The sequence below is a fragment of the Anarrhichthys ocellatus genome, unplaced genomic scaffold, assembly GCF_004355925.1.
Source record: "Anarrhichthys ocellatus isolate YVR2014 unplaced genomic scaffold, GSC_Weel_1.0 scaffold93, whole genome shotgun sequence".
NCBI lineage: Eukaryota > Metazoa > Chordata > Actinopteri > Perciformes > Anarhichadidae > Anarrhichthys > Anarrhichthys ocellatus.
Window position 1 is genome coordinate 856,154 of NW_022280123.1, and position 11,845 is coordinate 867,998.

Consider the following 11,845-nt stretch of genomic DNA (forward strand, 5'->3'; position numbering starts at 1 on the left):
CACACATACATATAAACACACATATATACGTATATACACACATCCCCCCCCCCCCCCCCCCAAAAAAAAGCTTTGATTGAGATGCGGCAGATAATAAGGCCACTATATCTTCTATTCCTTTCCAGGTGGACCGTCTGCAGTCTGAACTGTCCAACCAGTACCTGCAGTACCGGGAGGAGCGCGATGCCCGCCAGTTGCTGATCTGGCAGCTCAATGATGTAACAAGAGGCTCTGTGAAGGGGGAGCATCCTTCAGATGAAAACACAGGTAGAGCTGGAGCTGTAACTCGATGATTCAGTTCCTCCACTAACTGAAAGTGAATCAGAATATTTCCTGTTTTCATTTGTCTTCTGTGATTGTAAACTGGATATGTTTGGGTTTTAGACTGTTGGTCAAAACAAGACATTTGAAGACGTCACTTTGGGGTGTGATGTGATGTGCACATTTGACCAATTTCTGACATTTTTGACCAAATGATTAATTTATTACTAGACAAGAAAATAACGGACACATTAATCAATTATAAAAATAATTGTCAGTTGCAGACAGTATTTATTATTGAAAACATTGCCCACTGATTTACGGTTTGTGGTTAGGGCTCCGACAAAGTCTGAATAAATAGTTTAAGGTTTTGGGGAAATATGCTTATGTACCTTTTTTGCTGAGAAGCAGCAGTCATTTAGCTTAGCTTAGCTTTAAAGACTGGAAACTGGGGGAAACAGCTATGGCTTTGTCCAACGTTAAAAGCCCCACCTACTGGCAACTGTGAAGCTCACTAATCAACACATTTTATTGAGTCAGTTTTATCCATACAAAAATGAGTTGAAAAAAAAATGACGAGGTGTGGTAGTACCAGGAGTTGTGTGCTGGACTATTTCTTGACTTGAAGTCACTGCACCCCAAGAAATAGTCCGCCTGGCTGTCTCTTCATATTATCGTCCAAACATGAGAGCGGTATCAATCTTGTCATCCAACTCTCTGCAAGAAAGCAATTTACAAAGGCACATTGCCCAAAAAATTCTTAGCGCTAACATGAACGATACCTTTCATGTTAGGAATTTAACAAAATAAGAGGCTCATCTAAACTATACAGTCAATTTTTAAATATAATATATAACAATATAATATTTTGTTCTGGAATTTGTTTCCATATTGAAAGAAGGGGCTAAGGACCCTGTGGAGCTGCAGCTCGCTCTGAAGGTGTGTTGGAAAGACCTGACTAAAGCCCAGGAGGAGCTCAACAGGATGAAGGCGGAGTACTGGGATGTCGTGCCAAGACGCAACTGGGACACCCTGGAACAAAAACACAAACAGAACCTCCTACAGGTGGCCACATGTAGAAATATATACTGTACACACTGAACACACTTGCATGTACACATACACAGAATGCATGATTTCAAAATGTTAACAGTCTCCACCATGGTGTCGTTTTTGTATTGTCTGCGGTGTCCAGTTGAAGACGCTGCAGGGTGACTTTGACCAGTTGAAGAGAGAGTATGACACCCTGCTGGAGCTCCACAGCAGAGGCAGCGTGCGGATTGAGACGCACGACCCTGTCACTGTGCAGGTAACACCCAATATTCAAAAGGGATGGTTGTGATCAACAGGTACAGAGTTGTTTCTCCAAATTTGAAACTAATTCGGTTTTTGGCAGCCCCAAAAAATAACCAAAAGAGCCATGCTATTTTACACTAAATGTAAGGGGACACAGCTAGCTTAGCTTACCTTAGCTTAGCATAAAGGCTAGAAACAGGGAACACTACAGCCTGGCTCTCTCCAAAGGTAAACAAAGACCCGCTGACCAGCCACAGCAGATCACTAATGAACACGGCATATCTTGTTTATTAAATCCGTAGAAAAAATAAAGAATGAAAACACTGTCCCCAGTTTCATTACTTATGCTAAGCTAAGCTAACTATTTCCAGGCTCCAGCTTCATATTGAACTGACAGACACCAGAGTAGAATCAACCTTCTCTGATAACTCTTGGCATAAAGGAAAAATAAGCATTTTTTCCAAAATGTTGGGACTGTTTCTCGTAAAAGCTGTTTGTTTATTTTTCAGATGGAGGAGAGTTTGTTTCATGGGCAAAGCCAGATTCAGTCCAACCACCTCGAAGACCAGATCAACTCCGATGCCCCTAAGAGCGGCACACACACCGTCCAGGAGTTTAGGTGATAAAAAAATATATGCAAACAGAAGCACACACACAATTGCAGTCACAGAAGTTTTATTTCCATAGATTAACAACAACAACGAATGTCACCCTCTATCATTAGACCCTCAATTCAGAAGAAAACTTCACAAATACATCCTTTAGCAGAAAAAAATAGTTTTTTTTCTCTGTCTCGGGTTTCCTCTGTCAAAAGAGAGTCTTTTGTGTTCATGCATGTTTGTACAGGACGGCCCCGAGAACAGTGTTCCCTCTGAAGTCAGATCAGGAAATAGAAGAACTTGTGGACTCGGCTCAAAGCGAACCAGACAACAGCGATGACACCATCTCCTCTCAGAGACTCCACAGCCTGGTACGTACCACCAGAGGTTTCACTGTCTCCTCAGGCTGATTGTAGTTTATCTATCTCACAAACTGTGATCTTCGGCCTGCATCTGTCCCGGTCCCCTCTAAGACCTTTGTGCTCTTATTGGGTGTAAACATTGAATTACACTTAAATATTTACAAAAAGTGTGGTCATTGAAGCAATTGACAATATACAGTGCATTCAGAAGATGTTCATACCCCATCACTTTTTTTCCCCATTTTGCAATGCCTTGTGCGTTTGAATCCATTTTTTCCTTCAGCATATAAACTCCATACCTCATAAAGGCAAAGCAAAAACAATACATTAGAATTTCTTTCTTATTAAAGAGAAAAAAAAAAGAAACATCACATTGACATTCAGACTCTTTGCTATGGCGCTTTCCTTATTTTAAACTAGCTCAGGTGTCTCCCATTTCTCTGGATCATCTTTGAGATGTTTCTTATTTGGAGTCCACCTGTTGTAAATTCAGCTGATATGGAAAGGAACACACCTATATATACATATACGGTCTCATGACGTAAAGCTGCAACCTATCACAATGTGCAAAAAGTGAAGGGGTCGGAATACTTTCTGAATTAACTGTATTTTTGAGTTTGAATGGGCTTCTGCTCATTGTCTAAGATTTTATCTCTTGACTTTAATGCTCCAACAGCTGGCAGAATCCGGTGCAAGAGCCTTACCTCCAGCTCTAGAAGAATCAGAGGAAAATGCTGCATCAAATACCTGTCCAGCCAGCGACTGATATAATGTTATCGAATACATTTTATGGATTGTTTGTGAAGAAGGTGGGACAACTTGCCGGCTTAAGGTCATGTCAGAAAACCAATGGTGTATGCAACCTCAATTCTTGAATCACAGATAATTGATTGTCTCCACAACACTTTTTTTTTAACAATTTCTGATATTTAAATAACTGAAAATGTATGTACAGTAATATTGCAATATCACTGTCTGCTTTTGCTGATTTAAAATAAAACAGTGTCATCAACCTCCATTGTAGTGGGAGCTACAACAGAAGCCTCACAATGTAGATTTGTTTGAGGAAATGTGATTTGACTGACCCTGACCCTGTGACGTTATTATAACCATGGGTGCCTTATAGAGTGGGTTGCCTAATGCAACTTGTCAAAAAATAAATAAATCACTATGAATGTTTAATGGTCAGTCGGATGGTTTTTTATTTGTATGTTTATTGCACGCATATAAGCTATTCGTTACAACTTTGAAATACATGTTCATTTCCAATATATTTGTCATTTTTCATGAAAAGCTTTACCGGTTACTAATAGCTATACATTTAATCCCTGAGTGTGTGTTGGTGGGTGGGTGGGCGGGCGTGTTTTTCATGTCTTGTGGGGACATAAATTTGTTTACACAGTTACATTGTGAGGACTCGCCTTCCTTATGGTCACAAAATTAACGTAAATCATCAAATTTCAGGGTGAAGAGTCGGTGTAAGGTTAGGGTTTGGTTGGAAGAGGTCATGGTTAGGGTCTCCAGGAAATTAATGTAAGTCAATGCGATGTCCATGAAAATAAGACGAAAACACGTCAGTGGGTCAAGTAACAAGTCAGTGGAGGCCTAAGTCTCAACAAATCTAACAACTGCCGGTTCATCAGAGTAAACACAGGAGTGGAGACAGAAAATTTGTACTTCTACAAAGATAGCATTTAAATTAAGATATATTAGAGTATAGCTGATATAATTCACATGTTGTGTACTGCATGTATTTACACGTTTACTTACTTTCACCACAACCTGTGAAACACCAACAGGCCACACTATTCATTCTGGTGTGTTGCAGTTCTTACAGCTTGAGAGCAGATAGATAGCAGTGCAGATGGTGCATCTGTATAAAGAAAGTGTCGAAACGGGCCGGCCTCAAAAGCCCTTGAAGTACATGGTCTGGAGAAAGAGATTAATGAATGGGTGCTGTTTTTGATAAAGTGGCCACCCCAGATAAACTCTTTTCAGCCATGGACAGTAATCTGTAAATGCAAATTCTACAGTTTCTTGTTGAGTGTTTGAAGATGTCTTCCAGTCTTTTCCCCCCAAAATGTTGCCATGTCAATTTGCCAGAAGATAGTCTCATTTTCTTTTACAATGTAAAATGCATGCAGAGGATTTAGACGTTTTTATATACATTGTGACAGTTTTTTTTTTTTTATCTATAACTTTAAATGTAATTTCTTAAAGTGACAGACTTCACTCTGAGGCAAACTTTACGAGCTGCACAGCTTTTGTAAAAAAGGCTGAAAATTAAAGTACATGCTTACAAAACCTGTTCACACATCTAACCCAGACATAACACAGAAAAATGTTATCTCACATACAAATCAAAAATAGTGTGAGAAAACATTCTAACAAGACACATGGCCGCTATATTGTACAAAACCTAACCTGTGGAGTTTCGGAACGAGGTGTTTAGGGCTTCAGAAGCAAAACCTCTGAGCATACTGAACCAAATAAGTGTTTTATTGTTTATTAATTCAATTTATCATCTTTTTAAAACCTGAAATAACTGCTTTTTTGCCACATAGGGGCAGCAGAAACATGTTGTGAACACAACACTGACGTATCATCGCCTTCAAACTTGATTATGCTTGATTGTTAGTTGGTTATTCACACATCCAGCGGGTACAGAGCAACATTATCATTCATTTTAGTTTGTAGGGAAGTGTGTCCGACCACCTAATGAATTTTTGAGCTTTCATTCTGGAATTAAGTGATGGATTGACAACCAACAGACGGACATTGCCACCCCAAGAGCCTTTGCACGCAAAGGATTGTGGGTCAGAATAGCTAGAAAGGCATGCTGGCTTGCACACTGCAAAATGCGACCGGAACATCCTGGTATTTTTGGCATACTGCATTTGACATATTGGGACGCACTAAATATTTTTCTTGCCAAATACATGCCAAATACAGGTATGATAGTATGAGTAATGGAACGCACAAATAGTGTCATGATCTGCCCCGCACCTAGCTTACGCTTTTCCTTTGTTTCATGTCATTTATTCTGTCTTTTTTTTGTGTTTCCTGTTTTTTTTCGTGACTCACCGCTCTTCTCGTTCCAGATCACTTCGAAAAACCGGAGTCAAATTCCATGTATGCGTAAGCGTAACATGGCCAACAAAGCTGATTCTGATTCCTGTCTTTTGTGTGATTCCCGCCATTTGTACTTTGTCTGCCCCCCCCTAATTAGCTCCACCTGTCTGTTATTAGCGTTGCAATCACCTGTCCCTCGTTATCACCCTCCTTTCCTTCGTGCAATTATCTGTGCTCCCCTCACTTGGGCTAGTTTGTCTTAGCACCTCTGTGTCTTGCGTTGCCGCCGTTTCTCTTCGAACACTCCCTGTGTTAATTAGGCCTTGCTTTTTTATGTTTTTAGACTCTGCCCTTGTCAGGTGTGTTTGCACTGTGACGGCTGGAGAAACACCAAAGGAACTACACACAAAAACATGATTCAGAGACAAGAGTTAGATCCAAAACAGGTTCGGTACACGGTAAGTCGGTTCCGACAAGAAGCAGTGGTAACCAAAGATGCCTGATTAGGGCTAAGTCCAAAAACTTAAAGCTTGATCATTTCTATACTTCTACTACAACAACTAAAATGGAACGCTACTCCCACCATTTGGTTTATTTCACAAGTCTGAGTTCCTACTTGGGAACTCTTGGTAAATCAGTTTCCCCCCAACTTCCCCAAGAAGAATTTTGTGTCGTCTGTTTGTAGCGTAGAAATAGAATAGAAGTAGAATGGACGTTGAACTGTTTTTCTGTGGTCATTTGACTAGTACAAAAGAAAATGGCAAATGTTGTCAGTTGTTACGGTGACAATACGTCAGTGGGGCCATAAAGCAGCTTGCCTGGATGGCTGGATAGTTAGCTAGGCAGCAGCGGGGAGTAAGGCGGCGTGACTGTTAGACCCAGCGAACTAGCCCTGGCGGAATTAGCTTGTAAGCTTGTAAATTCCACCATGCTTTATCCGGCGATAGCAATGCGCTTTCCTACGCTAGTACGTGTGGATGAAGCATTAAGTTGTTAAAATGTACTCATTTACTTTGTCCATTCTTCCTAATGTTACTACTCCACAAGTTGATTTGATAGTTACTGCAAAACCTCGCCTTAGTGAGTCCATGACATGCCATAAGTCGGTTTAGTTTATGGAAAAGTTAGCCCACTATAAGGGTCGCAATGGCAACGATACAAATAAAAATGGCCGCCGCTCTGACCATCCTACTATGTTGAGTTGAATGGGAATAGCCCAAACCCAATCAACACACTCAAGGACTCACAGACTTTGAGGCATTTTCCTGCAAAGTCCGTGAGGGTTTAGGGCTGTCCCACTGTCAAATCGTCGCATGTTTGAGGGCTCTCTCACAGACATTTTGAGCCCTTTATGACAACTTTCCATAAGTCCGCATTTCTGCAGACTATGCCTAAGGGAATTACCCACAACTCATAGCGTCGGGATGTCAAACGCTGGGTTAAATGTGAATGCCAGATACGTAAAAACAGGTTCAGCCTGGCATATTACATTTATATAGAAACATTAAGGATTAAAGATGGAACATAAAAACACATGAGAGCAGAGGACTATATTACACACCCGGTTTATTCATCAACTGTTTCTTTTCATTTTGTTTTTAAAGCTGTTTTGACAAAAACGAGTAAAACGATTATTTGATAACTACCTCTCATCTCGTAAGACAAGAGCCTGTAATATGTTCAAATCAAGGAGTAAGAAATATTAAATAAATGACCACAATTGTACATAACATGTTATGACAGCAAAGTGCTGTCCCATATGCATGTACACCATTTCCTGCCCTTAAAGCCTCTCACACTCAACCATTGACCAGGTGATGTCAGTGAAGTCCCCGAGGGTTCAGGGTTTAAGGCCTTAGGAGGGACAGTGGGATTGGGCAAATGTCTGTTCTACTTTTATTGCATTTCTATGGTTTGTAGAGGTTAAAGCTGTATGCACATTATTCTATCCAAAGTGTCAATGTGGAGTTTAGAGAGACCAACACAATTTAGTTGAACTAAGTGGCTGAATAGGGGCCCACAGCAAATTTCTTCCAATATTTATATATTCATATCACAAAAAGCAAATGTATGCAATATGACATAGACGATAAGATAATCAAATTAAACTACGTGTTCTCTGTTATCGCTTTACACAGACAAAACACAACGCCAGCTTTTTATTTATTTATTTATTTCTATACTAAATTCAAATGGCTTTATTAGCATGGCCATAACTAGAGGTCTCACTACAATAGTGAGACCTCGAAACGAATCAAATATCGAAAATTGAATCGACTACAATCCCCACAAACCACCGGGGCTAGTACGGCTTTTGAATGCGTGACTTCGAAGAGAAGCGGACACTTCACTGTGCCATCGTGAAGCAGGCCTCGGTGTTGGTTAGAGGTAAGTTTATTTTAATTATTTTTAAGAAGCCGTCTTGGGGAATAGTGAATTGAAACATATGCGAAAAACAAAAAGTGATAGTTTAGTCTGACATTCGAACAAGTACCAGGTGTTATAAGTAGTTTAATTCGCTGTTCCTACCCGGGTTAGGGAAAACGTTGGGCACGCCTATGTAGGGTAGCTGTGCGCGCGGGCCCGGAGGGAAGCATCAACACTTGGCGGAGACGGGGTATTTTTAGCAACCAGGGAAATGGCGAACGCCAGCCAGCCAGCCAGTCAGTTAGCTAACGCCTGGAAATATGATGTATCTGACGTGTAACATTAGCTGGTGGAGAGGCATGCTAGGGATAGGAGCTGTTACCAACACAGGCTAACGTTAGCAAACAAGACAGCTCACATGCTAGTAGTAGCGGCAAGCTAGTTAGCTTACGTTAACTAGCCATACGGTTACAAGAGCTTTCCCCTTTGAAAACGTTATTAAACAAGCGTGTGTTCTTCTCCCCTAGCCTTAACTGCTTTTCAGCGGACCAAGGACTATTTAGGTCTTTATATAATATACTTAATCGCTAGTTTCCAGAGCTCTCAGATTGTCCCAGTGTATAGTTATGTTGAAGCACATGACTTGTGCTGTCACTGTCATCTAAATGGAGAGACCAGCAGTGCGTTTAGTAAAACTGTGCTGGTGATAGTCATTTTAATGCTTGTTTTTTTATATAGTGTGGTTGTACTCGTACGTTCTTATTTTTGTAACTTGTTATCGTTCTTTGTTGTCAGTATCAAGGAAGTAGTCACTTAATTGTTTTACAGAAAGTAAGTCTGCTGAGTAACTTTGTTTAAATATGTGATCCTGATAGGTTAGCTATATTTCTGCCTCTTTTCTGTTGGTTTGTACAGCGTGAGGGTATACGCTGGACTTTTGCTACAAGTGAATACAAGTACTCTCTGCCTGGAAGGTTATAATGTATTGTAATGTATTTACAATGCATTTTTGTTGTAAATGGTTGAGAAAACATTTCTGAAACGGCTCCCCTTCTGTCTCTCCATCTTCCCAGTGTGTGTTGCAGGGTGATTCAGGATGGTGGACCAGCCTCTGTGGGAGCAGATAGGATCCAGCTTTGTGCAGCACTACTATCAACTATTTGACTCGGACAGATCACAACTCGGAACCATATATGTGAGTGTGACGGAACAACGCTTTTGTCCAGTTATGAGATGTCGTACTGCTGGGCTGCACTTATGAATTAACTTTCCTTTATGAATATGAATGCAACACAAGTGTAACAAGATCTTTAGTACGTCCAACACTAGGTAATCCCAGACAGAGCCTGCTTGACAATGGAGTGGGGCTTGTTTTTATGTGGTCTCACTTGATCAGTAACAAATTCATTATGAGCACTTTTAGACACAAAATCTATGTATTGAACAATTGGTCAGTTAATCTATTATTCGATGGACAGAAGTTGAATCATATTCTTATAATCACTTGTTCGTTTCGGTTGTGTTGAAAGCAAAAACGACTTATCTCCGGTTCCAGCTTCTCGCATGTTAGGACTTCTCTCAGTCAAGGGTGTGAGGAAAAACTGAATCTTTGCTTATTTGACTTTGCGATCTGGCCAGCCAGGGCTTCTCAGATTGGAGTGAGACGAGGAGAAAACGGCATCTTCGCAATAAAACACCTTTGAAGTGACGTGTCGAGTCTTGGCCAATCAGCGTTAACATGTCTACACCGTCTTCATTTCCCTCCAACTTAGGGCTAACGTCCACTGCGTGCAAAACTTTGTCGACTGTTAACATTCGTCATTATTGCGATTTAGGAGGGGGAAAAACGTGACCACAGGGCTCCAGACTGTGACCAAAATGGTCACAAATTCGACCGCCATATGCGATTATTCTTTCGAGAGTGAGAGGTAAAATTATCACGCATCAAATTGTCCACATCTGACCTTTTTATCTACAATGTACTTAAGAAAACAATACACAACGTAGTCATGAATTAGTGCCATTAACAATCTCAAGCTGATGGCCCCTGAAGGGAGCGAAGCTAGTACCACTTGTTGAGTTTTTTTTGATGTGGCCCTATTTGGTAGACCTTTATTATCTGTAAATAGCATCCTCTGTAACCCCCCCCCCCCCCCACCCCCCATCTCTCTCTGTCTTGCTCCAAACAGATCGACGAGTCATGCCTCACATGGGAAGGACAGCAGTTCCAGGGAAAAAAGGCAATCGTTGGGAAACTCATTGTGAGTTAATCTGGTAAAATATTCGAGAAACGTGTAACAGGTGGCCCAACTGAGAAACACACTGGCAATGTCAGTCAGTATGTTTAAGTGCAACCAAGAAACCAGATTATTTTGAGGAGTAACGCATTTAAATGCAAAGATATGTTTGATTTCTTCTATTTTTTCAGTGTCTGATATATCTGTATTCATTTTCCTTTCTCTCTCTTCCCCCCCCCCGTCTGTGTGTGCCAGAGTCTACCCTTCCCAAAAATAGTGCATAGTATAACAGTGCAGGACCACCAGCCAACTCCGGACTGCAACATCTTGAGTATGGTAGTAGGACAGCTAAAAGTAAGTCACACTATCATTTACACCTTATTTTCAAGCATGTCCTGTTACAGCCAAATCATCACACATTAAACTCAAAGTTTTATCTTTTATATATATATATATATATATATTAGGGCTGCAACAACGAATCGTTAAAATCGATAAAAATCGATTATTAAAAGAGTTGGCAACGAATTTCATTATCGATTTGTTGTGTCGCGCGATTATTACGCCACTCAATAAGTCGCGGAGATGTTTGAGTATAAAAAAAAAAGTTGAGTTGAGTGCCATTTGCGCCGCCGGTCTCGCCGGGGACTATTTGTGTTCATTCGCGCTGAACCCGCCGGAGAGGCTTATGCCCCGAAAGCCGTTCAACTGTCCGCCATTAACCATGGAAAAAATAACCTCTATTTCTGCTCAGTACGTGTTGTGGAAGTCCCAGATATCCCGGGAAACTAAATGCCGTCATGTCTGGTTCATAACATTGTCCAGAGGAGCTCTATGGATTTTATCGAGCTGTATTCACTGTGTCTAGCAAGCCACACGTCGCTATTTACTACAGCTGTATCAACACAAAATAAACTGATTTGGCTGTGATTTAACGGCAATAAACCGACAAAAAGGGACTCCGAAATAACTACGTAGTGATGCCGATTTGTAGGCTACTTGTCTTCTCAATGGAGCTCGGATGGATCGGTGCTAGGCTATGCTAACATTGTAGCAGCTCCACCAACACTCAGGATAACGTCATCTAGACGTAAATACGGCAGCGTCTATTCATTGTTTGTACCATATGGTTTACACACACACACACACACACACACACACATTTATACACATAGTTTGGTCCGGTCTCTATTGATATGAGGTATAGTAGAGCTCTGGGTGAACACAGACGGCTACAGTATTTATTTCCTGATTCAACAACGTAAACATGTTGGAGTCCTTGATGAGGAGGAAGGGAGTTCAACAGCAGGGTAAATCACAACAGAATCCTACTTTTGTTCCGTTTTGAAGTGAGGAACGTAACGTCCCTCCAGTAGCTTTTCTGGTGCTGGTGTTTACTCGTTATCCAGCTTGACAAGTTAGTGTTAGCTCGTTAATAACGGTAGTAAAGCAGGGGTGGTATAGTTTGCAAGACTAAAGACACGTTTTTATTCACTCGCCTTTTTTGGCCCATTAATATCCGATTAATCGAAAAAATAATTGCCAGATTAATTGATTATTAAAATAATCGTAAGTTGCAACCCATATGTGTATGTATGTGTATGTATGTGTATATGTGTGTGTATGTATATACGTATATATGTGTATATGT

General features: G+C 40.8%; 2 protein-coding genes across 2 annotated transcripts in view; both read left to right on the top strand.

The window, feature by feature from the left end:
- tsnaxip1 (translin-associated factor X interacting protein 1) overlaps positions 1-3,666 on the top strand; it is a 5,585-nt gene extending 1,919 nt beyond the window's left edge. Inside the window, exons 4-9 of the mRNA XM_031875685.1 lie at positions 126-267; positions 1,160-1,326; positions 1,457-1,570; positions 2,067-2,176; positions 2,404-2,527; positions 3,195-3,666. Of these exons, the coding sequence (XP_031731545.1) occupies positions 126-267; positions 1,160-1,326; positions 1,457-1,570; positions 2,067-2,176; positions 2,404-2,527; positions 3,195-3,284 (747 nt within the window). The 3' untranslated portion in view covers positions 3,285-3,666. The remainder of the gene's footprint in view (positions 1-125; positions 268-1,159; positions 1,327-1,456; positions 1,571-2,066; positions 2,177-2,403; positions 2,528-3,194) is intronic.
- Positions 3,667-7,890: 4,224 nt separating this feature from the next.
- The window catches only part of nutf2 (nuclear transport factor 2), a 7,184-nt gene continuing 3,229 nt past the window's right edge, over positions 7,891-11,845 (top strand). Inside the window, exons 1-4 of the mRNA XM_031875651.1 lie at positions 7,891-7,978; positions 9,031-9,152; positions 10,147-10,218; positions 10,450-10,548. Of these exons, the coding sequence (XP_031731511.1) occupies positions 9,054-9,152; positions 10,147-10,218; positions 10,450-10,548 (270 nt within the window). The 5' untranslated portion in view covers positions 7,891-7,978; positions 9,031-9,053. The remainder of the gene's footprint in view (positions 7,979-9,030; positions 9,153-10,146; positions 10,219-10,449; positions 10,549-11,845) is intronic.